The 27,139-nt window shown below is 47.4% G+C and overlaps 5 protein-coding genes across 5 annotated transcripts; 1 reads left to right on the plus strand and 4 right to left on the minus strand.

Annotated features, from left to right (window-relative positions):
- Window positions 1-3,671: 3,671 nt before the first annotated feature.
- On the minus strand, window positions 3,672-6,694 carry RhiXN_11899 (WD-40 repeat-containing protein; the record flags this gene model as incomplete). The annotated part of the gene is made up of 5 exons (XM_043331714.1): window positions 3,672-3,928; window positions 3,984-4,645; window positions 4,705-5,566; window positions 5,626-6,121; window positions 6,173-6,694. 5 exons carry the CDS (start codon window positions 6,692-6,694, stop codon window positions 3,672-3,674), a joined length of 2,799 nt encoding a protein of 932 aa, XP_043186475.1.
- Window positions 6,695-6,751: 57 nt separating this feature from the next.
- RhiXN_11900 (WD-40 repeat-containing protein) lies at window positions 6,752-8,652 on the minus strand (the record flags this gene model as incomplete). The annotated part of the gene is made up of 7 exons (XM_043331715.1): window positions 6,752-7,711; window positions 7,760-7,780; window positions 7,832-7,879; window positions 7,930-8,068; window positions 8,119-8,249; window positions 8,309-8,492; window positions 8,576-8,652. The coding sequence occupies 7 exons, from the start codon at window positions 8,650-8,652 to the stop codon at window positions 6,752-6,754; spliced, it is 1,560 nt and encodes a 519-aa protein (XP_043186476.1).
- Window positions 8,653-10,085: 1,433 nt separating this feature from the next.
- RhiXN_11901 (F-box-like protein) lies at window positions 10,086-11,710 on the minus strand (the record flags this gene model as incomplete). Its single annotated transcript, XM_043331716.1, has 5 exons — window positions 10,086-10,313; window positions 10,379-11,019; window positions 11,086-11,138; window positions 11,189-11,201; window positions 11,251-11,710. 5 exons carry the CDS (start codon window positions 11,708-11,710, stop codon window positions 10,086-10,088), a joined length of 1,395 nt encoding a protein of 464 aa, XP_043186477.1.
- A 422-nt stretch (window positions 11,711-12,132) lies between these two features.
- On the plus strand, window positions 12,133-20,734 carry RhiXN_11902 (chitinase; the record flags this gene model as incomplete). The annotated part of the gene is made up of 52 exons (XM_043331717.1): window positions 12,133-12,247; window positions 12,309-12,362; window positions 12,415-12,621; window positions 12,679-12,824; window positions 12,884-12,966; window positions 13,052-13,203; window positions 13,262-13,320; window positions 13,386-13,449; window positions 13,508-13,528; window positions 13,584-13,638; window positions 13,700-13,703; window positions 13,765-13,947; window positions 13,998-14,043; window positions 14,103-14,218; window positions 14,276-14,287; window positions 14,350-14,389; window positions 14,447-14,460; window positions 14,524-14,530; window positions 14,586-14,681; window positions 14,741-14,774; window positions 14,892-15,006; window positions 15,276-15,308; window positions 15,358-15,463; window positions 15,519-15,612; window positions 15,669-15,788; window positions 15,848-15,917; window positions 15,973-16,093; window positions 16,152-16,257; window positions 16,312-16,369; window positions 16,440-16,592; window positions 16,650-16,759; window positions 16,807-17,111; window positions 17,163-17,311; window positions 17,364-17,531; window positions 17,589-17,604; window positions 17,659-17,716; window positions 17,775-17,959; window positions 18,012-18,512; window positions 18,569-18,622; window positions 18,672-19,219; window positions 19,271-19,502; window positions 19,567-19,590; window positions 19,640-19,647; window positions 19,701-19,754; window positions 19,811-19,880; window positions 19,933-19,959; window positions 20,008-20,139; window positions 20,192-20,305; window positions 20,357-20,371; window positions 20,425-20,471; window positions 20,526-20,625; window positions 20,676-20,734. 52 exons carry the CDS (start codon window positions 12,133-12,135, stop codon window positions 20,732-20,734), a joined length of 5,460 nt encoding a protein of 1,819 aa, XP_043186478.1.
- An 806-nt stretch (window positions 20,735-21,540) lies between these two features.
- Window positions 21,541-27,137, minus strand: RhiXN_11903 (type-III integral membrane protein of unknown function; the record flags this gene model as incomplete). Its single annotated transcript, XM_043331718.1, has 14 exons — window positions 21,541-21,813; window positions 21,870-22,212; window positions 22,285-22,609; window positions 22,678-22,957; window positions 23,017-23,494; window positions 24,907-24,988; window positions 25,044-25,066; window positions 25,126-25,263; window positions 25,324-25,501; window positions 25,556-25,676; window positions 25,734-25,871; window positions 26,005-26,293; window positions 26,349-26,925; window positions 27,002-27,137. 14 exons carry the CDS (start codon window positions 27,135-27,137, stop codon window positions 21,541-21,543), a joined length of 3,381 nt encoding a protein of 1,126 aa, XP_043186479.1.
- Window positions 27,138-27,139: the final 2 nt, after the last annotated feature.

Raw genomic sequence — 27,139 nt, forward strand, 5'->3', positions numbered from 1 at the left:
GTGAATTTCATTCTCAGCTCAGCGTCCTTTGGGGATTACCGCAAGAGCAAAGTGGATGAGAGCCATCGGTCCATGGATGTATATAAGTAGCGTTAATCGCGTTTGCCTGCTTGATGTTTAACTAACTTATGGGACTCTCACACACGTGTTTGCTATACGTGTGTAAAGCTTGAATTCGTATGGCGAACTCTGTAGCACGACAAAATTTACAACTCTGTAATCTCTCCTAAGTGTAACCATTGTCAATGCGTAATGAATAACCTGACGAATATTAATAGGCTTGCTGTTAAGTAGTGTAAACCATGTTCACAATGGCGACGTTTAGATCCCATATTAGAATTAATTGAGGGTCTTGGGATAACAGAGAGGAAATGACCGGTATTATATTAGCTCTTTCAATCTCAAAATCTTCTGCCCCTATAGCCCACAAATGATAATACGGAGTTCTTTGGGCCAGAAGGGACCAAACCAACATCGCACCTTACTGGCACATACCAGGGCTTAGCCTATGCAAGCCCTGTTTCTCACGTTTAATCTACCAAGGCTTCTGTCCCTGGAGGCTATCAGAGGCACCCAGCTGTGATCACTCCAACACTGAGGTCGCACAGTTTCTCAGCCGTTGAACGTTCCTTCTCTAATCAGAAGTTATCGATATGCATACGACTACACCTATGATAAAGCATTGGACATCTAATCCTCCCTTTTGTGGACAAACAGAATGGGAGTGCAATGATGTTACGCCGGCTATGTTGTACTAGGACATTACGCTACGTATATGCGCTTCTTCCGTGAACTACTTTCGTAAAGCTACCACTGGTTTGGAACCCATTGGAGTTTGAAACTCAAGCGTTGATAGAAGTCTAAAATAACTGGTAGCCATCAGCAGCCTTTGAGGTGAGCTAAAGCAAAGATAGAAGAATCTCAAGATATTGTGGTCTTCAAGTTCGGTCCCATGAAGAAGGTCCTAAAATAGCCAAATATTACAACAATGCTCGAATCGTAATCTTTGGATGACTGAGGGATTCGGTGCATGTGCTTGATCCATCATTTCGAGGTCGCCACGATGTTGGTATAAATGTACATCCACCACACCTAGCAGAAACGGAATCAGCTTTCCATAATGAAGTATGTAATCCTCTTAAACGAGTCAATCATTTTGTCTCACGTTTTCGATCAGCTATGAATCGTACTGTGGTGTGATAAGGTCCTGAAAATCAGTACATCAGTAAAAGATTCCTTTTTTCAGTAGGATATGGCCTGAAAATTACAATGTTAGTATGCCTCCCTCAGCATGAATCAGACTATGGAAGAATTGATACCTAAAATCAGTATGTATTGATCTTGATTTCAGCTCAATTCTCACTTAAACACACGCACTGATTTTCAGTATTATGACCTTGTACAGTGTCGAGTATAGGCGCAGACCTGGTTGTGTTGGAAAACACATGCAAACTAGCCCATGGGAACCGCATCCCGGCAATTCCCCTCGCCATCGCGAACAAGCATTCAGACCCTACCTTTATTCGCGCAGGCTTTCGAGATGCTCCAACTGACGGCACCGCTTCACAATTTGGGCTGTGGCATCTTTCCATTCGCCATGCTTCGGAGTATACCAATGTCCTTTATCAAACGCACTGGCAACCCATGATTCGCCATCTACTATCAGCTTGCTTAGCCAATGAATATAGGACAAGGTGATTACCGCAGTCTATATCTTGGTTCTAAGTAAAGAGTACGAAGAATGAGACAAGCTTGACTGGCCGTACAAAGTTGTGCACTTTTAATCTACAATCAAGTATTTCCACCTCTGGGGCCACAGGTAAGATATCGGCCAACCCAACCGGATCAATACTTTCATGATTATCTGGATCGTAGGCGTGAATCCCCAGCGATCAAAATTTTGGCATTCTTCGTAGACCGTCTGTCATCGCTGCAAGCCAGTCAGGTTCGCTGACAAAAGTCGCGTCAGCCACAGCCAGAGCTTCCATGTTTTATGCAAGATCGGACTTAACGATGGCGTTGCAAAGGGATCGAGGGCCTTCAAAGCACTTCAGACTAGGGAAAAGCTGAACAATTTTGTCCGGTTCCATGGTTCCTTTGTACGAACTTTCTATAATCCATGCAAAGGCTAAATTCTCTATTCCTTGATGGCGCGAAAAAAAAGAACAAAGTGGCTGAGAATCACAACCGGGCAGGATGGAAAAGCCGTTCTAATTTGCGCTGTCGGCCCAGGTGTCATGGTATAAGCTAGTCCCGTGAGTACGAAAGACCTGCAAGCGAGGAAATACACGGGCGGCTCCCAAATAAGAGACTATCGCTACGGCCAACATAGAATATAGGTACTCATTCTTCAATTTAAAGAGACGGAGTTTGGGCTTGTGGTCAAGAGTCGCGTTAATGAGAGGAGGCGTTCTTTTTCTTGCATTGGACGGAATGCTAAAAGAATATTGTAGCCAAGAGTCCATAGCTCATAGACTCAGTTCGCAACCTACTATGGCTATGAGCTATGTACTACAAGATGTACTCTGAGCAATGCATATGCGATCTTCGAAGTTTGATCGCATAGGTGTACCTGGTTCATCTCAATAGCTCACGCTGGGTAATTCATATCATTTCAAGCAAGATACCGGATATGAGTTGCTAGGACTGAGCGGTCAACTTGCCAGCTACAAAACGAGTTTGGAGATTATTGACATAGTAAATTACGTGTCATGCTTGATTGAATGCTTTGTTGCAGTGACACGGTTCGACGTGAGCTATTTCCTGATGATTACGACTGATGGTATAATTGCTATGGGCTTGTTGTGTACGTAAGAGATTGGAAGTTAAGAAAAATCTGTTGAAGCGCAGGTGTGTCGACGCCATATGTAATACATACTACAGGTACTTGTGAGACAACATGAAAAGATGAAAAATGAATCGTACTATACCTCAGCTTCGACTATAATATAGCGAACTGAGGTTTACATGGAAAATTCCGTCAGCATATATGCGAAGAGTACGAACAGATATAAACGCGTCACGTGGACACGTATGCAGGATGTCTAGTTATGATACTAATATTACAACAAAATCATGTTAACGTACGAATGTACGTGTATTGCTACTGCTATTGAGTTAGATCGATAATATAAAAAAGTAAGTTTAGCATATATGCGCTTTTACGAAGTAATTGATTGAGCGCTGGAGTCTACGAGTACGTGTGACACGGTGTACGGGTGACTTCTTAGTTAAGACGACACGGGTGGTGTGGCCGATCAATATTTGCATGACGGAAAATCAACGTGTGTTGCTTTGTGCCGAAGATGCTACGGTAAGATAAAGCAGGATAACATAGCTGTAGCTGATCAATTCTGACAATCTCAATCAGTTAGCATTTCATATCACTGTCTATCCCCACCTGCACATTGTCTACCTGATGATGCAGCGGCTTGCGGAGCACTTCGTCTTTCTGGGCTATCCGGTTTTCTAAATCTCGGTATCGCGCAAAAGCAGGCAAGGCTGGATCGGCTTAGAGCGAACGGTCATCCGGCCTTCAGGTGTGACCTTAATTTTTCGGGCGCGCTTTCGCCGCTCACCTATTATACTATAATGGTTCAAAGCGTTCTATCTCACACGACACTGGTGAATCGTATAAAGAGAGCATGCTATATTGACTATAGTACTATGGACTAGGTAAATGCGTCGTGTGAAGGTCGATAGCAGTCTTGCCATTTGTCACCCACATCCAGTCCATCGAGATTGAGAATCAAGCATCCTCGATCAGCAATCATAAATTCTTCTGGAGGATGTGTAAGGCGGGGACGGAGGTCGGATGGGACCCAGACCACTCGATGACCGTGTAGCACCACCCATCCTACCCCGCCAAGTGACCAAGAGCCGGACCCAGTCTGGCGCTCAAGGTTCGGAGCGAGCTGTTGACCGCCGTCTAGTAGATTGCGTTAGCCAGAGGCGGGTGAAGTAGCAATGAAAAGCAGACACACCTGATGCCGTTAACATGCTATCCTGCACACTGGCCTCACAGCTCGCCAAACTCCAAAACCGAATAGTCCCATCTTCTGAGCACGATGCGACGTGTGAGCTGTCGGGTGAGAACTTGACACAGTATACCGGACTCGTGTGTGCCTTGAGGGGACCGAACATGAGGTTGCCGTTCTCCGCATCCCAGATACACATGGTTTCGTCAAAAGAGCCAGATGCAACGTAACGACCGTTCGGTGAGAATGCCACAGAAAAGACATAGTTACCATGGGCGCGGTCATCGTTACTATCGCTATCATCACCATGTGTGCCGCCATCATCCTCGCCACAAGCAACAAGCTGCTTCCCTGTCTGCACATCCCATATTCGCACTGGTTTGTCATATGACCCTGAGACGAGGCGCATGCCATCTGAGGAGAACTCAATCGAGGAGATAAAGCCATGTGCATCGATCGGACCAACCACCGTGTCTCCTGTGAATCGATCAACCACTCGTATAGCTCCGTCCACTGGGCCCTCTGAGTTTCCTAGATCTGAGTCATGACCATAGCTAAAGGCGAGTTGCTGCTCGTTCGGAGAGAAGTCCACCGACGTGATCACATGAATTCTTGTGCTCTGAAGAGCTCGACGATCTGTTGACCGCTGGTGACATCCCATATTCGCACTGTGCCGTCAGAGGACCCCGAAGCAATGCATGAGTTGTCAGGCGAAAGTCGCACACACGGCACCGCAGCGCTATGTCCCTTGATTGGTCCATGTATATCTTCACCGGACAATGCATCCCATATTCTCAGTGTCCCATCCAGTGAACTAGAGGCAATATACGCATTGCTATGTGAGTAGTCAACAGACAATACAGTTTCTTGATGACCTCGCAGTGGTTCCATGACCAACTCGCCCGTCTTCACATTCCACACATGCAGCGTTCCATCTTCCGAGCCAGAGACGAGTCGCTGCCCGGTGTGCGAATATCGGATGCAGTAGACAGCCGAGGAAAGAGCTGGTACTATTGGTAGAGTATGGGCCGCGCCGAGATCTTGGACGTCCCATATGCGCACAGTCCCATCCCGTGAGCATGAGTAGAGTCGAGCACTGTCTGGCGAGAAGATGACCGAGTTGGCCTTGTCGGTGTGACCCTCCAGCGGACCTAGCACGATCTGACCGGTGCGTGCATCGTATACTCGGATGGCCTTGTCGCCTGATCCAGACGCGATGAAAGCGCCGCTGGGTGAGAAGGCAATCGATGCTGGATCGGGAGTGTGGATTGTGAGTGGTTTCGGTGCCTTGGCTCCTGAGATTACATCCCGCACTTGAATGGAGTGATCCAAAGAAGCCGAGGCAAGGCGTGAGCCATCAGGCGAATAGCGCACACTGAAGACGTAGCTAGTATGCTCCTTAAATGGCTCACCCACCGTTTGCCCGGTTTGTACATCCCACACTCGCACAGTTTTGTCCCATGATGCAGATGCAAGATGCAAGCCGCCTGGAGAGAATGCAATCGACGTGACCTCTTTGGTATGCCCTTTGAGTGGACTAACGCTGGTAGCATCGGCATGCAAAGCGTGGATATGTACATCGCCATCATCTGTGCCACAGGCAACACGAGACCCGTCCGGAGAGAATGCAATGTAATTAATGGATAACGTAAGATTGGGAAACGGGTCGGCAGTCGTGTCTTGATTACCACATTCCATATGTAGGCAGTACGATATTTGGCAAAAGCGACTTGAGTGCCATCGGGAGATGTGGCAACTGAGTGGACACCCGTTGCACGTTCGATCGTGAGGCTGGATATACTCTCGCCAGTGGATGTATCATATACCTCGATACTGTTCTCGGTGGGTGCCACCAGGCGCCTTCCGTCGGCTGAAAGACAGATCGACTTGATCAACCAAGTTGAGACCTTCCATGTGGCAATAAGCGCCAGTCGTCTTCGTGCTATCGCTGTCCCTTTCGGTTCGATTACACCAATTGTCCTGGGCATGTACGCCGCAGAAACGGGTCTGCAGGGAGGCCAGAAGGGGAGCATAGAGACGTAGATGTGGGGGGTACTTAGAGATACGGGATGGTTCGCATATACTGTCACGAACTGTGACGCGTCGTGCACTAGTTTTATCAATCCTTCAGGAGCCTTTTGTTCCTGGATATTATGTATATCAGCATGGAGAATGCAATATGCACATAGACCTACGCTGCACCACTTCTTTACGCTCTGAATCATTGCCGTCCCATAGTGTATCTGTTTCGTTAGATTCATGATCTCCATCCAGAGCAGTAATCTCGACGAAAAGAAGTCGTGAACCAATCCAACAAACTTGTCCTGGTGCCCCGCAAACCCGAGGTGGGTGGGCCAGTGTTGACAGGCGTATGGCAGACCTTTAGCGATCGAATTGCTGATTCTAACATCTAGGTCTTCTACCTCGCTATCTAGAAGGTGCGACGATGGTAAGCCACAGATGTTGAACTGCGGCTTGGCCTTGCTGATCAGCTCAAGGCAGACCTTTGCCATTTCCGCATGTCGCCTCCCGCGTTCGCAGCACAGATCTTTTGACCGATCCTCGGACAGCATGAAGTCCGGAAATGACGCATGAAGGGGTGTGACCAGCTTGTTTTCTTTTCCGACGTTCAGCACCGATCGCAAGGGCTTAAGCAACCCATCGACCTGTTCTGGACTCTTCAATCCCACTACGTGGCTGATTGTATCGAGATTCATGGGTTCTATGGCGCATACCACTGTTTCGAGTATGTTTCGCAATTTTTCTTTGTTTTTCTAGATCATTTCCGACTTGCGGAAGGCTGTAGCTAGTATGGTCGTATACAAGTGGTCGATCACGTTCTTGTCATCTTGCTCCATCGGGATCACAGTCGAGTCCATGAGTACGCCCAAGGCATCGTTCACTTCGTCGATCTCGTATGCTTGTTTGATGTATCGGCAGGCAGTAGACGCATAGATAAAGAACGACCCGCAGCGTTCGACTATTTCTGAAATTTGATCGTTGGTGAGCGGAACGCCTTGCAGTTCATACCGCATATATAAGTCAATATCTGAGCCCGCGGAGCTCACATCTAGCTCGTACAGCACCAGCCGTGGGTCGTCGTTTGCATCGCCGCGTTTTTCCATGCGTCGAGTAATCTCTTTCTCCGGTCGGCTTGAGACAATATACCTCACAGGTAGGGTATATTCGGTGGACAGGAGCAAGTCAAGGACATGGCCGACGCTCTCCTCGTTCTCACATTCGTCCAAAGCATCTATCACAACGATGAAGCTTGTGGGAAACGTGTTTTGAGACTTCAACAAAGGTTCGACGATCAATTTCTCGTATTGCGTCTTCAGTGTTAGCGTATGCGTATCCGGATCTGCCACAAGTGTTTTATCCAGTTCTTCGTGGAAAGGGAGGGAAAACCGAGCCAGCTGGTAGGCGATGGATGGTATGATGTACTTGACCTGCCGGCACTCTGGGATCGTTCGTGAGCAGAAGAAGCTGCCTGCGAGCTGGTAGTCGTTCTTGAGCATTTCGCAGACGCTGTATGCGATTGTTGTCTTGCCGGTACCTGCCATGCCGTTCATCCAGCATGTCCTTCCGACTTCCGGGTCATGAGCCCAATCGAGCAGTAGCTTTATTTGTGCGGTCCGGGTGCCTGGTGCACACGATCTTCGTCTGAGGTTGTGAGACTCTGCAGAGTCGAAGACTGCGGCCATCGCGGGTGACATGTTCCTCAATCGTGACTCCTGATGTATGCGTGAGTCAGAGAGCTAAAGCTGATCCCTGACACCTACCATACTTTGTTTTTTGACGTACTTGGGATAGGGTGGTGAGTATATATGATAGCATGAAGCTGCGACACCTACCACTGTTTGTTCGTTGGCCGCTTTGAGGACGCTGAAGTTTGCGTTCAGCTACCGAGAGTTTGTTAGGGTATGGCGGTGTCTATGTGATGTATACCTACTGTCAAGCGCTGCATATAGCCATCGATTCGGCGGTAGCAATCAACTATCTGATTCGCCTCTTCCATTGCACTGATCAGTCGTCTTCCCATCGCTATCTCTTGACGCTCAGTGACTTTCTTGATCTCATCTTCAATGTCTCTGTAGAATCAATCAGCTACACCCTTGCAAGAAGAGCTGGATCAACACACGCGTGGATCCGCTTGACGCTACCTGTCATTTCAGTGCCTATCGGTTGATCCATGTGATTGGCTAGCTCATCCAATATTGTATTTAGTTGCGCCGCTAACTCCGCATACTCCTTACGCTCTTCGCAAGCACTCTGTATGAGATTGTGGTTCGCATTCAACGAATATACGCGCGGGTCGAGATGCTAATCACCTCGAGTCTATCCACGAAGGCTTTCAGTCCGCTGATTGGTAAGCCAATTGCGTTGGCGCCCGATTCAATAACGGTTATCAGTGATCTGATGGTATTCCAGGCGGTTGGCCTTTTGTCACATGTATCAGTACCGGTAGTCCCTAATGGATTGCAGCTTTCGGTGTGTCTCGATAGGGCAGATTCACTGTAAGTAAATTATGGAAGGTCAGCTGGAGACGGCGAACTCTGTATGGGCCTAGCGCGGAAGCGGGGAAGCTTTCAACTCACGATCCGGCATTACGATGCTCTTTCCATTTCTTTTTAGGGTACGAGAATATGTCACGAAGCTTGACTATGAACGGCATCGTCGTGTGGTAGATTGGCGTTAGCTGAAAACACAGATGCTGGACACGAAATGCATCCGATCTTGCCCAAGCCCTTGGTGGGTGTCACGTGTTAGGGAATTTGTCTGATGATAGCGACAGGAGTCGTCGCATACACATACCAGATTGTCTCAAAGCGACCAGGCGATGTCGGTCTGTGATGTGAAGCCCCAAGCGCTACAAAAATGCACTCGATCATCTGAGACTTCAGCTGTCGCTCTCTGGTACGTGTTACCTCTAGCAGCTTATCAATCTGAAGTCTTTAAGAACTACTTGCGTACGTCAGTCTGACCACGACTGGTTGCTCCCGACTCAAGATCTAGATTTTCGAAGCACTTTATAAATGACCCAACTTGTTTGCTGCTGCATCGATTTAAACTTGATTGCTCTCAATGACAAGCTTGAAGCAGCAACGGGTAATGTAACAGTTCAAAAAGAAATGTGACTATGGTTGATTCGTTTTATATTCATGTTCAACGCAAGCAGATTCTCACTGATTATTACATAAAATCAAGCTTTTACGGTACCAGGCATAAAACAACTGTATAGATACAAATAAATACACCAGTTGGTTGAGGTGGTAAACCGAGTTTCACGCATACTACCTGAAGCCACTGTACAAGGTTAAAATACTGAAAATAAGAATGTGTATTTAAGCAGGAATTGAACTGAAATCAAGGCCAATGTATGCTAACTTTAAATATTAATTCTCCCTTAGTCTGATTCGTACTGAGGAAGCATACTGACATTGTAGTTTTCAGGCCAAATTATACTGAAAAAAGATGTCTTTTACTGATATACTGATTTTCAAGATCTTATCACGCCATGGTGTACGCAAGTACTTGTTCTTACGCTCCAGTGCTCTGGCAGTTGTGAGACCGCGCAAGATATATTCTATCACCAGGTGCCAGATTGGTCTGGGCGATCCGGCGCACATATGCACCGGGTGGGGGGTCTGGGGCACCCGGACGCGAGCCAGCACTCGCAGGCGGGCGGGCCATCTCTAGCGACAGCTGTATAAATGCCGGTACAGGAAATAATATACTATGCAATGATGAACCGACACTTACAACATGCACCAATGCATGCTCACATATGCGTGGACGCGGGGATGGTGGGTGGGACTTAAAAAGAGAAAGAGCGCATCGGTAGACCGATGTGGATGTGGTCGGCAACGACAGACATCCAACGATCACGTGGCCGCGCACTCGGCCATCGCATCCTTCGCGCAAGACTAGGCTCGTGGGTCTCTGCAGGCTCCGATCCACAGCCTCCATGTTTTGGCACGCACCTCACAAGACAAGAGGTCACAGTCGAGTAACATCACACATTGAAGAGTTAAAAAATCTTGCAAAACAATACCGTTGTTTTTCAGGGTCAACCAAGACACCCAAACCTATGAAACGATACATCCATCATGCATACGACGACTCCCAGACTTTTTCGCGATCTTCCCCGCCAAACTTGACGATCGCTTTGTAGATAGTCTGTAGCTTTGGGCAGGTATGTCTAAGCTTTGAAGCCAGTCCATCCCAGTCCGATTCTTCTTCGTCGTCGTTTTCGGCAAAGACTGGGAGAATCGATTCACTGAACGTGACACTGCGCAGGTTTGATAACTTTGCCAGCAAGTCCATCACTTCTCCCTATCGAAAATGTGGTAAATTAGAATGAGAGGTGGAATGGAAGTATATATGCGTGTTGGACTTACATAGTCACTTTCTATATCCGCGTGAATTTCTACTTCTTCCAGTTGGTTTGCGGCGTCGACGATCGTACGTAAAACATTAACCAAAATATCCTCGTCAATCTCGCTCGACCAAATTCCAAACTTCCTAAGTTTCGGCAACGCAGATACCTTGTCGTATATATTACTCAGCGGAATATCCCCTTCCTGTAATCGCGCGTCAAGTATCACTAGCGTCTCGATCTGTTCAGCCAACGTCGACTGAACAAGGGGCTGAAATAGAAACGCAGGTCCTTCAAAGTGTTTCAAAGAAGGGAAAAGGCGCGCGACCTGCGCTGGGTCAATCACATCTCCATATTCAGTTTCTTCGAAAAGGCCGAATCCTATATCCTCGATTCCTGGATGCCGAATCAAGAATTGGCGCAACGGGTGCGAATCGGGTTTCTCGAAAAATGTAGTCCAGTTGGGGTCTTGGTGTCCGTGTACGTGGAAACGTCGTAGACGGGGCAAGACCCGATTTTCACCGAGTGCGGAGACGAGTGCTGTTGGAGAGTAGTAGCTTTCACCGTCTGTGCTCACGAGGTCAAGTACGAGGGAAGAGATGTCGGGGGAGCGAGTGAGCAGTGAGGTTAATGGTTCGAGTTGTTCGGTATCGAATCCGGATGCTTTAGAATTGTATGCGCCAAGTCATCACGTTAATGCTATTGAAATGCAAGTGATATGAAGCTTACGTAAATATCGCACTGATAGGGAAAAGTGGGATAGATCCTTGAATCCGAACAGGCTGGACAAGGCATCAATTGAGATAGAGGGGGATAACGGGATCATGCACACCTAGTATACTGATCTGTTGGGGAACGTTAGCCGATGTCCGTATCGAGAACAATAGTACCGACCGCCGTAGAAATCAATATCATCTTGAATCCAAATATGAACCGAAGTGAGCTTCGGGCACCGAGTTTGGAATAGCTGGAATGTGCCTGGATCTTGTGGCACGAACATCAGATTCCAAGACAAAGATTGGAGGTGGGCTAGATGGGGAATTATCGCGTTGATGTGGGCGATATCGGCCTCGGATATCATTTCCTCTTCGCGCTCGTCCATGTATTTGATGTCGAACGCAAGTCCTTTCAGGTGGGCTGAGACTGAGGTTGGACTGGCTGCATCCTCGGTAAGGATCCGCTGGGCAAGCTGCTCGAGATGGACGGCGAGACAGAGGTAAACGGTATGGTAGAGAGGCTGGAAGGCGACTTTTTTCCATTCGCGACAGACGCGTGAGGCCAAGGCAAGATTCGACGGCGGAAGTAGGCCGAACACACTAGCCAGAATCTCGGTAGGAAGGGCTGAGCTGACCATACTGGGAAACCAGAGGGAACACTCAAACCAGGGCGGAAGAGGTTTTGCCTTTTACCTTTAAATTTTGGCAAACGGTGCCCAAGTATACCACACGGCGGTCGGGAGAAGAAGAGAGCGAGGTCCCTGTACAAACAAATACACCTTTGCCATAAGAAGCACAGCCGCACGTGCGATTGTTCAAAGCGACTCGTGACCGATTTGCCACCTGCTCTTTTGGTATACTCCCGCATTGCTCCCGCCTTGACTCGTATTCCCCCCATGATGCGCGCTGTCTTGGCATTAGTATTGTTTGATTGTACCTATCTCCCCGGTTCTTCTCTTCCGTCTTCCGTAAGCCATGCCTCGGGATCCCTGACCGGGCTCGGATAATGTAACACTATAAATAATTTACAAGTGAGTGTATAGCAAGTCAGCCTACTGCTATGCGGATATTCAGGTCTTGTACTACGCCAGTTATCATCTCGGCAACGCTGGCCAGAGCAGCCTTGGTCGACTTGACCAAGGCAAATCGTCGCGAGCCGCTTCCTGATCTCCCAGGTGAACGGATCCTATCTTTATTTGCAAATATGTAGATCAGTCGAGCTGACATTGACCGCAGACTGGTCCCGCGCAGGATTCGAGGGTGGTAATCCACTCCCAGACAATTCAAAGGGTAACCAGTTCAACCTGTTCGACGGTGCGACTCGGCTGATTATCGTTTGTAGTTGCGTTCACCCTCTCTGCTGCGGCTCTTGCATCCAGTATAATGTTATCCCCAACGACGGGTAAGATTGATACCTGGATCATTGACCTTATGGGCTCTGACCATCCATACAGGCAAGATGACACTGCTGGACTGCAGCAGGCAATCACAGCAATGAGCTCCCAGTCCGTACCCGATGGTACATACCGGCTGATACAGCTGCCTGCTGGTATGTATACATTCATGCATAGATAACACCTGCGCTAATCTTGTTGTTTTTGAAAAGGAACCATTAATTTGTCCTACATGATCTACGTCGACACTAGCTACTTGATCATTCGTGGTGCAGGCCCAGATCCTAACGCAGGCGGTACCAAGATCGTATTCCGCCCAGACTCTGATACAAAATACGATAAAATTATAAACGATAGGGTCAGTACGAGGAATTCAAGTTTCTATAACTCATCGTTTATCTCATCCACCACATATAGTGGGACCTCGATTCAATGGAATATAAATGGGACTTTCAGGACGAAGCTGGCAAGCGCGTCTTTGGGACTGCGAGCGGAGGATGGTAAGCAAGTATTTACGATTCCCTCCCATTACCCATTTCAGCCAACTCGGTACTCACATGTACATTTTTTTGTCTGATTTACTAGGCTCTGGCCCGGGAGATCTATTTTTCGGATCGGTAGCAGTCAGGTCGCGGCCAAGTATACCCGTCAACATGCTGAAGCTCCCAAGAACCGCAAGGACCTGTTTAAAGGATCTGTAAACTACCATTGGCGCTCGGATGAAGGAAAAGTTAAAGGTAGGTTATGCTGGAGATTTATAATTGATTATATTCTCATCACTAACGACTTGATTAGGCTGGATGGTGTCGCAGGAAAAGGATAAAGCCGGAGTTATGGGTACTAGTACGATAAGAGTGTGTCAATTGCTTTGATCGCCTTATCCTACGTCTGCTCATATTTTTCTCTTGATTTCTCTCAGCTCAATGTGACGAACACAACCTGGGTTACTACTGCTGATGTAACCGCAACTGACTGGTGGATAGGTGAGTGTCTATTCCATAAACGGAAGGATATTTAATTCAGAGTGCTCGCCTTCGGTAGCTTCTCCCGCGAAACGAAATGGTAGGTACTAGTCATCGTAGACGTACCAAAGATTCTTCCTCACATTGGCCTCTAGATTTCCTCAGTTGGGGAGTAGAGACCCAAAACTGGTTCGTCAATAGCTATATATTGTAAGTCAACTTCTTGTCACCGATGTCAGCTTGCGTACTGATCACCAACAATACCATCCAGCCAAGTACGTATTCACACATTTCGCCTCACGATAAATGCGCCTCATCCATCCCCGACCATAACAGGACTGGTTCACCGTCACCAAGCGCGGAGCGGACGAAACCGGAAGGTACATCGAGCTTGACCGACCGCTCAGATTCGACGTGTACCGCTCGTCGACGGGAGACGGAAGCAGTCCCATGGAAGATAGTGAGATATTTGCGAAAGCGATGCCTATTGCGCATGTTGTCCACCACGTTGGTATCGAGGTGAGCGCATATACATAGCCAATGACCGTATTTAACAACGTTTTCGATAGAATTTGTATATGACTCAGGAGATCGCTGGCCTGACTCCCGAATCTGGTGATATATGCTACGATTATACTGAAAGGTTATTGAGCTCACCGCGTTTACCCTTGTAGCAACGAGGAACTATGGGAACTTGGCCCCGGAACAAGCTATGCATGGAATCGTATTCCGATACGCCCGCGACAGCTGGGTTCGAAACATTCAGACTTTCATGACGGGGTCTCATCCGGTAAGTGGTCCAGGCTGGGCGCGTATTGAGTTCACGTAGCTGAAACGTGTGGACTAGATTGCAACAGAAGTAATTCCATTTTTCTCCCAGGTTTGAAAAATCTGGTGAATTTCTAACAACTTTTTGGTTAGGCGGCACGTAACATCCAGATCCAAGATAATTATTTCGATGGTGAGCGTGTTATTTTGTCCAATCAGGGTGTAACGCCAATCCGTTCTCAATCGTTAGGTGCATGGAATAAGGTGCGATGAGCCACTCACTTCTCAAATAATCATGATCTGTATCTGAACTATTTTTGCTATAAGGGAAAAGGTATGTAAGACAGATCTATCCTCTACTACCATGTACTTATTCGATATGTTGTCAGGCGGCAACGGGTATCTTCGTGGATCTCGTGTCTGGGATAGCCTGTACTACAACAATACTCTCAGAAATCTACGACACATCACAATGCAATGGTGTGGTGAGTACTCGAATTGGATTTGGACACTGCAATAAATTGGTCTGATTGTGCATTCATAGCCATGGGGAATGTGGTCATTCTCAACAACATGACGTGAGTACTAGCATCCATTCTTTTAACAAAGGGTGTACTAATGAACCTCTATTAGTAACGATATGAATGTAAATCTGCTTCCGTTTAGCCCGTTTCTATATTAAAATATTCTACTAGCTTCATGGAGGTTGGGAAGGTTTTAATCTATTCGAGCTTAACTACGTATCCGTCCCGTATTCGCATCGTTCGGGGTCTTGCTCGAGCTGTGGCGGCGAGGGCGGAGACCAAGAGGGTAAGTGATTATATGGTCAAGCCTATTACAATCGCTCATTCGGATTAATGAAGCGGGAACGTGGTATCCAATTTGGTGGTAAGCTGATTCAGATACAGAAGAAAGCACTTCCACTAAGTAACTTTGCAGGGGTGCTGGAGAGAAAGCAAGTAAATGGAGCGGTGCTTCGGGGCCAAGGTATTAAATTGACATTGAGACTGATTATATAACGAAGACTTAAGAGTTGAAACAGAAACATTTTCTATCGCAACTATATGATCAAGCAACAGGTAGATGGCGGCGAATACGTTGAATATCGTCCGGTAAGTGCGCATATATGTATGTAGTACATCTACTTAAACCGCTCTCTAGTACTTTGCTCGCGATGGTAGCCTGTCTTCCAAAATCTGGCAGTTGGGATGGGATAGTCAGTCGCCTGCTGGGATTCGTTACTCCCATTTATCAGTGGAAAACCGAGGTACTTCAGATTTAAAGTCGCCCTGGATTCTGTAACCTAACGTCTATCATTATAGCGCCCATAAAAGACTGGCAAAGTCACGAGCTTGTTGATTATTCCAAGGGTCCAGCGTACGGTGCAAACTCGCTTATGGAAGATCCCCACACTTCGTGAGTAGTCAGTTATTTCGTTGGAATGACTTTAGATTCTGACAAGGCGAGCACAGGTTGTTCTTGAAAGACGTTAGTGCCGCGACTGGAACCGTAGCCACATATTCAGGAATTGCTGGAAATAACTACTGTCGAGGCGACGTTGAGACACGAGCAATCGGCTATTACTCAGCTTCGTAAGTCTTGAACGCCAGAGATTGTTCAATAGCGTGCAAATTCTAAGTCATTGTTGCAGGGCATCGCGCCGGGTTTGTAACCCCTTTTACCCGGATGCTATTGACACTAGTGCATTTACTCACATTTTAGTAAGTTTGGGACTTTGTTAGTGAGCTGATTTAAAATTCGACGAATGATATAAAGTTCGCATACGGAGCTCTTGCCAGAGATGGGACGATCACTGTCGCAAGTGAAGATCAACAGTTACTCCGAGACGTGGCGGCGCTCAAGTCTAACGACACCTCTCTCAAAGTATTTTTGGCGGGTAAATGCTCTTTAAATCAAATCCCATATCTTCATGATATTAACCTGGGTATTGATAGTCGGCGGTTGGGGCCTTGGTGCTGATCCCGCGAACATGGTCGCTATTGCAACCAGTGCATCGGCCAGAACCAAGCTGGGGACATCAGGCGCTGCGATTTGCCAAAGGTAAACTTCCTCTAACACTAGGGCCTATCTTATAACAAGTTAATTGGTATCTAGCTATGGTCTTGACGGAATTGATGTAGAGTGGGCTCCGGGAATTTCTGCGACGCAATGGGTATGTAGTGCTCTTCAGTGATCATATTGGTGCAAGGAATTCAGTCATTATTTCCAGGAATATTATTCAGGGTGCAGCACCTGGACTCAAAGCCGCCAACTTCAATCTATCTATGTCGACCCCCCATTCATTTTGGTCCAGCTCAGGTGTCAACACAGTCGCCGCAGATTTATCGAAAGCGGTCGACTTCACGAGTTTAATCAGTCATGATTTATCCGGAGCGGTAAGCGGCTCTTGACTATAGGGGAGTATAAACTATGACAGTATTGCATGACACCAGACTTTAGAATACCCAAACAGCCTGCCCAAGATGAGTGCGGCCGTAATGAACATACATAAATTGGGATTTCCTCGTGGTCAGATCATGATGGGCGTGCCATTTTATGGAAGGTAATGGCTCGATCTGGCTCAGAGAGGCTAAAGCTAATGCCCATTAGGTCTCGAAAACTCGTCGATTCAACCTGCACTGCTGATGGATGTGGGATTGTATCTGGCCTTGGATCGACTTCAGAGTGCCTATCAACAACGAGCATTGGCCGAGGAACGTTCCCATATTTTGCTATCAGCGACCGACTAAATGGGGGAACCCTAGACGAAGACTCGAATGGGGAATCGACCGAGATAGACGGCTCTGCAGCTCGATACGTAACAGGTACTGGCTATGTGTTCGACTATGAAACTCCAGCTTCTGTTGTCGAAAAGGCACGAGCGGCTACTATGCTATGCTTAGGTGGACTTTCAAGTAGGTTAGTTTCATATCTATTGACTATCTGATACTCACGGATTCGCTCAGTCTCCGCGCTGGACCAAGACAACCGGAAGTTCGAACTGACAACAGCCATTTGGGGTGCAGGCGCACTTGTACCTACTGCTGCAGAGATTGCTAGTACCATCTCCGGAGAGCCGCTTACTGAGAATGGGCTAGTTAGCGTTGAATTTTGGGTATGTGGATGCTTGATACTAGCCAACCTTCGCTAATTCTCCCTACTTGTAGGATAAGGCAGCTGACCAGATCTTGGCCAAATATCCGAGTCTCTCCATGCAACTGAACTACCAAGTGATGTTATTGTTGGGGATCAGAGCTCTGGATGCAGTGGCCAGTAGCTTGTATGAGTATTTGAAGTTTAGTGCCCTGAGTGAAGACTCGTTCGCACTATATAAGGTAAATGCTTGTGCTGAAGACCTATCTCGTCTTCACTGACTCTTTCCCCCTTGTCAGAAATGGGAGACCAAAGGTGAAGTTTACCAGTAACAAAAATCGGAGGCACGCTAAATGCATAACATTGTAGCACTCAATTGGGCTCTTGCAAACGAAACAGGAAAAGGAAACGACTTTTGGCAATGCTCGTAAGTCTTTTACCCCTCTGTCTCATATTTACTAGCTTATAGACTCATCGCAAATTAGGAGACACGCAGACTCCGATTTCTCTCATGATACATGTCCAGGGGGACATAACACTCGTGGCGCCGATGTGAATGATGTATACTGGAGACTAACAGATCCTGGCGGTTTCTCCAACTACCTAGTCGAATCTCTTGGGATGGACACGTCTAACCTTATTATCGGAGACATTTATGTTGGAAGAAACCGTAAGATGAAGTTATGACTTAAACCACCGTTACTCATATTCCCATTATATAGCATCAACATGTATCAGTTTCCCGCTTCGCCGAGAGCTTTCTTCGAACGCCACCAATGTAACTTTGACACTCAAGTATGACGATGCAGTCCCGGAAACCAATGCGACCATCATCGCCAATTCGGAAATTTTTGAGGATGATGGCACTGGACGTGTTCGCCGTGTTCAAGTTGGTAACTCCTCGATCGAAGCTAGACATCATGTCAGCAGCATGCCGCCATATGACCCCGCCGACAACTCAGAAGGTTTTTCCCCATACGATCCAGATAAGGACTGCCGCACACTCTGGCACGACGTTTTGCTGATCGACGCCGACAAGTTTTTCCCGAACATCAAGGATGGAATCCAAGCGTACTTAGATCAATACGAAGAGTTCAAGCTTTCGGCGATCAACTTGGCTTCCTCACCTTTTGAAACTGTCGAATCCTTGGCACCTTCCCTATACTTAACTCTCACAACGTTGACATCCGGCAATGACACATTATATTCGACCATGCAATATAGTAAGCATTCTGTCCCAAAGTCACAAAGATCCGAGGTAATTGATTGACATCCATAGTTGAACAAGTGAAGTACGACAAGGCACTTCAGGAGCAGTATGATGCACTTGAAGGTAAATTGTTTCTTTCTCGGGAACGACATGTTTTTAATCAAAAGTCCAGAGCAAGCTCGGCAAGCGGGAATCCAGCTCATTATCGACATAGTCTTGACTTTATTGAGTTTCGTACCATTTGGAGGACTCGTAAGTGGAGCCGCACGTGCTGCTCGAGCTCTTGTTCCTGTCTTTAGGTCGGCTCGAGCGACGCGTTCCCTTGCTCGTGGCCTGGAAAAGGCTTTGGATGGCGCAATGGATGCTCGAAGTCTTCGGTCTGTCGACGAGCTTTTGAGCCCCATTGCTCTGGAGGGCCGGGGCCGGATCGGCAAGGCCTTGGATCGAATTCAAGAGTTCGGATTTTCTTGCGATAACTCAGATTACACTGGACTGGCGTTAGACATGTTCAGCTTAGCGGAGCCGGCTTTACCCTCCCTACCTCTGCCCCGACGCAGTTTCTTGTACAACGATACTTTCACAGAGCCATCAGGTCAAGACCTCTCCACGATTGACTCCACTTCCCCCATAATTAATCCCAATGAAAGCAAGCGGTCGGAATGGAGCCATCTTCACTCACGAGCGCCGGCTCAGGTCGAGACTTGTATCTGGCGCCCAAAAGTAAGTCAAGCTCCGAACTTCGCTATGATCTGTTAACTAATCCACCCAAAGTTTAACGCTGCCGAATTTAAGTCGAAAAACTATAGGTCTTTTTGCCACGATACTTCGGCGCTATATCCCATGGAATGGGTGGATGTAGACAACAACAATGAAGTCAAGAAGGTCACATACGCTGATTGCCGACCACCTAATGGTAACGACCGCACCACCGTTGCGGCAGGGATGAGGTTTGCCGACAAGGATAAGCGGAAAGCAAAGAACCTACCTCCTGATCCCAAGTATTGTGAGTATTTGGCGCTTATAATTAGTTATGCGCGTTTGACAATTCGGTTGCTTTGATAGGCCAGGTATGTTGCTATCTTCTGCTCCAAGTATTATAGAGTAATTTAATGCCATGGCAGTGTGACCACATGTTTGAAGGAATCGAGGTGAGTGATGTGCAATATTCAAATAGCATAGCTACCTAATAATTCTACCTTAGCTTTTGCGCGCTCTCAAATTGGATCAGCCAAAGTTCACAAAGGCGGATGCTGACGTATGTTGCTGCTGATGTTACAATGTGGGACTTGCTAATCAATAGCTTAAACATAGATCATGTGCAATCAACCGGAGTACAAGGCTTTCTTCCAGAAAGTAATTGATAGGATGAATTCGCCTGAAAGTGAGTGTTGGTCCAATTATATCATTCCTAAATGTCCAACTCAAAATCACAGACATGCGTCCGTTATACCGGGGGCCAAGTGAGTGACTGGTCTGTCCTTGAGAGTTCGTACTAATTTTTCTTCTAGATACCTTGAAGAATCGGTTCATAGACTCAGGAACACTGCCCGCAGATAGCACCCCTGATTCAACCTGGGAAAGCTACCAGAGAGCGGCAGCTGCGACTCAATCTGAAGATGGAAAAGAGATGCAGATAATGAGTGTGTTCATCCTTCCTACCTATAGAATAACACATACTGATTCTCATAAAAGATCGATACATGAACTCTGCGGCCGACGCTCGCCTGAAGACCGCAAAGGATTTAGATGTGCTTGTCAAGGGGCTTAGTTTCCAGGATCCAGAAGCAGCCAGGCTCTTTGCAACACGTACGTGATTTGGTGACATATTTTGATATAGCCATATTGAGCGCACTGTAGTCAAATTAGATGATCGTAGGACTACACACCTATGTTTGATGATTTGTTCATTAATTGACCATAAACAGGTTACATCACAGTCGGCGGCCAGACTAATAAAGTGGGAATACTAGAGGTAAGTTGATTAAGTATATTATAGTACAGCACAATGGATAAATGCTTCTTTTAGGCAACAAACCATGCGAATACCGAGCGTTACGCTCAGAAGCTTGAACGCGTGAAGTTCAGGGCTGAACCCGCTATTGACAATACCAAGGTTTCGGCAGATGGTCAGAAGGTGTTACCCAGACGGTCCGAAAGGCTGAAAAATAAGCGACAGTGCCCGGACGCGAAAACGTCCAACAAGAGGCCACGCAAAAGTTGAAATGGATGGCTTGAAAGTAGTAGTTCGGCAAAATGTAGCTTCTTGAATGCACCAGTTTGTGTACCGTACTGACTTTAAACACACTTTTATCATCAATCTTAAGGCAATTAGTTGAGGACTTGTTTCTTGAGATATTTAGTTTGAAACTTCTTATCGGGTAATGACACTACTGTATTGCTAGGGGCCATATCTCAAGCACCATGAGTTTGGATTTTACCTCTCTATGGGTCTACTCAGATACAATGGTGGCAAGATTGCGCATATAGTTGGCTGGATAAATCAAGTGGTTGAGGATGGGTATACGGGAACTAGTATGACACAAAATTCGATATCAATCTCTTTCAATTCATCCCATTTTGCCTCATACGAAAATGGCTCAACCTATGATAAACACTTGGTGTCTCTGGTGTGCATATATAGAGCCGATCCTCCTTTCTCCTGCAATCCACCGGAGCCAAACATAAAGAGACGACGGCTGTATGAACGACACGCCTACCACGCTATGGGTAAACTGGCACAAAGCCTTTACGGATGATGCCTGGGGTATCTGAGATGCAGCCTTGAAGAGAGACCGCGGATGCGGGGGGCAGATACCCTTTAGTCGGACTTGTATTTAAATTCTCTGCATTGGTTGATCATTATAAGCCCTGTTTATATTCTAAAAGGTAAATAGCTCTATCGCCCAATGAAAAGAAATTCAATAAACAAAGTTCCTCGCATAATGCCATTCAAGGTAGATCCATTACCACCACTCCCATCCAGTATTGATAAAATCACTAAGCCCACAAGGCTACAATAAAAACAAGATAAAACTCTGTACCTATACGGTAATTTCCCGTCCAGAAATCGGTTCATACGGAGGAGCTTCGGTATCAGGAATGCTCAGATCCTCGATCGGCTCATATCCATACTCGTTAGGCAAGAACCTCCATATCTCGGACATTGTCTCTTCAATATCATTCTGAATGAGAGTAGCCGTCGCGAGCCCAAGAGCCTCAATTTCTGTCGCATGAGCTTGGATCTGGCGCAGAATATCCTTGATGAACTCCAAGACCGGAGTCAGCCGTTGCACTTCGGCTTGACCCTGCTGTGCCTACCATCGATCGCATCAAGAGAGGGAGAGAAAATCAAGTGCGAAACGACACTTACAGTCTCAATCGTGTTCAATCGTGCCCGCATGAAAATCATGTTTAAACCTTCCTCCACTTTTCCGGACACGCAGACCGAGAGACAACGGGTCCAGATCTTCTTGTTGAGCCAGCCATTGGCTACAATGAGAACTCTATGAGCATAGTCATCTGCGGCTACGTGCTGCTGGATCAGAGTGTAGGTATTGGTTATCACCGAGTCCGTAATATCATTATGAATAGCATCGTCGAGGTAAGTCACCTCGTTTTGTTGAGGAATTCCCTTCATAGAGCTTTTAATATTGTGAATATGGGATAGTTTTATAACGTGGGGGAAAGTGCGCCATGTAGTTTTTCCCTTGGCACTATAGGAACAACAAAGACATGGCCATTATTGCCTGAGTAGGAATCTCACAAGCTGGTTAAAAAAAACCTACATTAGACTGCATCCAGGTATTAGATCCCTCCGAAATTCTCCAAAATGACGGAGAGATGTGAAAAAGAAACTGGATGTGTGGAGAGATGAGCGTATATGAACAATCCAAGGGACCGGATTTTCATTCGTATCCATGGTATAGGAGGCTGTTACCGAGGCCGTGCTAGTTTGTAGAGAGTCGAGCAGTGTATCAGATTGTTTGGTGACTATTGAACGCCGAAACTCGGATAGTTTGAGGTCTTCTGGTGAATCATGGTATACTTCTGTCTGCAGGGTCTCTTTAAACCTGATTGCGCATGGATCCGAGCTATTCAGCGCACGAACAACTGCGGCATCCATACAAAGGGATAGACCAGAATGAATAGCATTCTTAAGGTCCTTGTGAATAGCGTACTCGTAACCTCGATGTTCAAGCTTCGATGGCCGCTACCTTCGAGTTCGCTCCTGATGGAGTCCAGTATAAACTTTCTAGGCGTGGGCTGGTCAGAGTTGATCATGGCGGAAATGGTGAGGCCAAAGAACTCGTGAGCGTCGGCTGTTGTACTTTGTAGCCTGTTAATCGTATTGTCAACGATCGAGAGCCATTCGTCTTCCGTGACCCTTGATTCCCACTTGGCCACGCGACGAGCCAAGATGATTAGAACCGTTGCACACAAGAAATTGGAGTTGAAGCGCTGCACGGTGTAACAGACGAGCGCTTGCATTGCTGTACACCATAGCAAATAGCAAGCACATCAAGTAGGTCGAAGCTTCTGGCATCCAGCTCAACGACAAGCTCCGAGGGATCTGTGGCCAACAGCGTATTTCGGTAGGCGTGAGGTGGAAATCGCTGAATGATGTCGTGGGCAGCACATCCCTTGCGGCTAATTGCGGCAGCACGTGATCCTTGACCCAGTCGTTCAAGTCGATATATTGAACCGTCCGCAAGCCGAATTAACAAATACTCGTGGCGATACGGCGTCTTTCTGTTGCGCCAATGTTGGATGGAAAGGGTCTGGGTGGAAGAGGAGGTCTGCTGGATGTACCATTGGTTGACTGGACAGTCCGGATGTCGCCATTCGTTGTGGAATTTCATGTCCAACGGGCGAGACAAGTCGCTTGACGAAGCTGTACGAAGGCGATTCTCCAGCTCGAGCGAGGACACAAGAGAGCGGGTGATGTAATCTTTGCATTGCTCGGACAATTGGCGAAGGTGTAGCATATTGGATGCGCTATGAATCATATATATTAGCGGAAACACGCATCCAGCAGCAAGGAGAGACATGCCTAAATCCCCAATATTCCAACCAGGACACGGGTGCAAGGATTATATTAAAGTAGACAATGAGAATCCAACGTTATAGCTCGCCTACTCCTAGTAGTCGTGGGTGGTTCAAAGTCGTGCTAGACACGCTGACGTCTCTGTACTGATCCTTTGCCAATTTATAAACCTCAAGGCCTGATCCAGGGTACAACGTCGTAGCGTATACAGAGACATCATATACACCTGAGCCAAGATCAGCGTAGCGCCCTGGGCGTTTGTTTGGATGGGCCTGTCACTTGGACTGAATTGACCCCTGCGTGTTATAAATGAATAGTCTACGTTTTCTATCGATAATCTCCGCTGTGAAATGCACCGTCCCTTGAATGCAGCTCTACTTAGCGGTAGTCCAGCCCTATCAGCTTGCCAGACAAAAGAAACAAGCGGCTCTTTTTCTGTAATTTCGACATTAGCGTGCCAACGCTTCGGCCAATGCCCATCAGACATATCACCAGTACTCGCAAGCCAACATACACGGTTCCTCGAATAAAAAATCAGTCACCCATGATTTCAAGTGAATTTATCACATTGAGTCATAAATGCAAATACATTAAAGCGTTCAACTTTTTTCTACGAAATATCATACATTTATATACTCGGATGGCTTTGTCATATGATCCAGACGCAATGAAAGCGCCGCTGGGTGAGAGCACAATCGATTGTGGATGAGGAGTGTGGATTGTGAGTAGTTTCAGGCACCTTGGCCCCTGAGCTTATATCCCGCACTTGAATGGAGTCATCCAAGGAAGCCGAGGCAAGACGTGAACCATCAGGCGAACAGCACACGAAGTAGACGTAGCTAGTATGCTCCCCGAATGGCTCGCCCACCGCTTGAACGGTGTTCATACATCCCACACTCGCACAATTTCGTCCTATGATGCAGATGCAAAGTGCAAGCCCCGGAATCTCGGTCGAAAGACTGACACAGATCTATTCCATCTTAATTAATTAATGCATGTGCATGTTCTCGATTATGATAAGCTACGGTTAAGCAATAGCCGTGTGACTTGGATAGCCTTTACTGGTACCGCGGGGTATCCTGACCCACTCCCAATGTAATATCAGTGCAGCGTCTTCGAGGCTTTACCCAACACATTGTCCCTTCAACCATAATAAGTCCATATTAAATGAATATCCTACATCGTGTATATGTCTATCACCCTCTGTCTATGATTTCACTTTGAAAGGCACCGGCCCTGGTACGCATCGCTACCACTGGCCGTCAAACCCGATAAACCCGCTCAACAAAAACAGCGGAAAGTAACTCTTTTTCTCCAGCAAGCTGCACCAATTCCACGCTACAACAACAAATGTTCAACACACTAACCATTCAATAAATGCCAAGCAAACATACCGCTCGTGAGGCGACCATCTATGCAGCTCCCCGCATCGAAATACGAGTCGGCTACCATCCCAAAATCAATAAACCACATCCGACAAACGCAAGTGAAGAAACGCACCCCCGGACCCATCAAACGCGCTCCTGAAGAAATCAACAAGAACGACCCTGATGGCCTCCTCGACACCGCCAAACTCGCGCACCGCATAATCCCGAACTCGCGCATCATTGGCGATATGCGATAGCACGTTTGTGATCGGCAAGAGGATGCGGTAGACTTGGAGTACTTGTCGATAAAGAGCAGTGCGTTGGGGACGTTGTGGTCGCCCATGTGAATCACGCTGTTGTCCATTGTCATTTTTTAAGGGTAAGAACTGGAATTGGGATTTTTTTGTACGAACCTGCTGCCGACCCAGCTACCCAAGTCTCTTTGCGCCCGACCTAATATCGCGTGCATTTCTCGGCTCGTTTTGGGTGCATGTTGAACCCTATTCAGACCTTGCCCGGTATCTCTCAGTCTGTACATGGACGTAGTAGACAAAAGATCGGTTTCGGCCAGAGTCCATAGGTGGAACATGTCTATGATCGGGAATGAGCAAGCAGAACTTGGGGCGCGAGAGGTGAATTGCATACCACCAAGAATTTCTCTCCAGAGTGTCAGACTTTGTAATACATAGGTGTACTGTTTGGAATGGTCATGGCTTAGGCGGGCACCGTTGCGCCCGTTCTTGATAGCCAAGCTAGGTTGCTCGACCTGCGTTCCCACACATACATTAATGAGAAAAATAACCAATAAATGTCTAGAACGCACCTTGGCAGCATCCTCGAGAGTCTTTGTAGGCGTGCACTTGGTCGGATGGAAATACTTCTTCAAATACCCGATCATAATTTCGCACGGATCGCGATTGACACGAAGGAACGCCGAGTTATCAGAGATGGAGTAAATGCACTGTCGTAGTAGTTCAGCGCTAATCGGCCGATTCTCCTTTTCGCTCTCTTTCTCTTCGAGGGAGCCTTTTCCAATTCATCTTCATCATCTCTGTAGGCCGCTCGCTGGCCGAGCGCAGGGCACGACCGCTTACCTCGCCCGCTGCATATTCGTTGACGAGTGCCTCGACCGCTCGTTCCTTTTCCTTGATGTTCCTCTGGACCTCGGCCCGCACTCGACCACTGGCTCCGGGAGGACTGATAATTTCTCGCGTCGCAATTTCCAGTCTTGGGTCTTCAAGTACTGCCAGCGCGTCGTGGGCCTCCAAGGTCGAGTAGACAGTGACGAGGGGAGAGATGGGAGAGAACCCTAGTAGATCGGAGACGTCGGGCGATCGGGCATCCATAAGAAGGTAAATTAGTTTTCCGTACGTTTCGCGCATCCTATTTGTCATCAGTGAGCATCAAATAAACGCGTCAGAATGCTAAGAGAACGTACTTGTCCGGATTCATAATTTTATGCCTCCGCCCAATCTCGAAAACGCGTGCGAACCAAGCTTCGTTGGCTGCAAAATCCCGACCCTCGAACAGTTCTTGACCGGCTTTGTAGTCTGCGGCTAGACATAAGCCTGAGAGGATGGAGCATAGTTCTCTGATCTGGGCGGCTGCTCGTTTGGTCCGCGACGAGTTGTAGGACAGGATATCGACGCGGTCTGTGTATTCCGATACGTGGAGGGCAGACTCTAGTAGCCGGAGGAGTTTTCGTTCTTGTAGGGTAAGACGCAATGGAATGGACTTGGCGCGTTTGGCAAGTGATGATATGGTTCGGGTGTTGCTTGATTCCGCAACAGGTTCGTCAGCGCCGTCATCCTCAACGGATTCATCGGCATCAGCGTCCTTGGGTTCTCCATCGGTATCGGGCTGTGCGGGAATGCCATCATTAGCCGCGGAAAGGCTGGGCAACTCCAATGGTCTGGATTTATGTAATTTCCTGGTTCCCTTGCGATGCTGTGCCTCGTAGCAAACGTCGCAAAAGTCGTCTGCACACGTTTCACAATACACGCTCGCCGGTTGGTCTATCCAGAGCCGAATGCATGGCCTCCTGTTAACGAAAATGGTCCGGAAATGGAGCCAGGAAACACTCGAACTGACCTTCACATTCAACACAGTAACCCTCCTCGGCTCCCTTGTCCTCCCCGACGGCCTCTTCTTCTTCTACTTTTCCGTCCCCGTTTGTCATCTCCGCTTCGAACGCGTCGGGGTTATCAAGTATCCCGACAGAGTCCATTG

The sequence above is a fragment of the Rhizoctonia solani genome, chromosome 15 (assembly GCF_016906535.1).
Source record: "Rhizoctonia solani chromosome 15, complete sequence".
In the NCBI taxonomy this organism is placed as follows: Eukaryota; Fungi; Basidiomycota; class Agaricomycetes; order Cantharellales; family Ceratobasidiaceae; genus Rhizoctonia; species Rhizoctonia solani.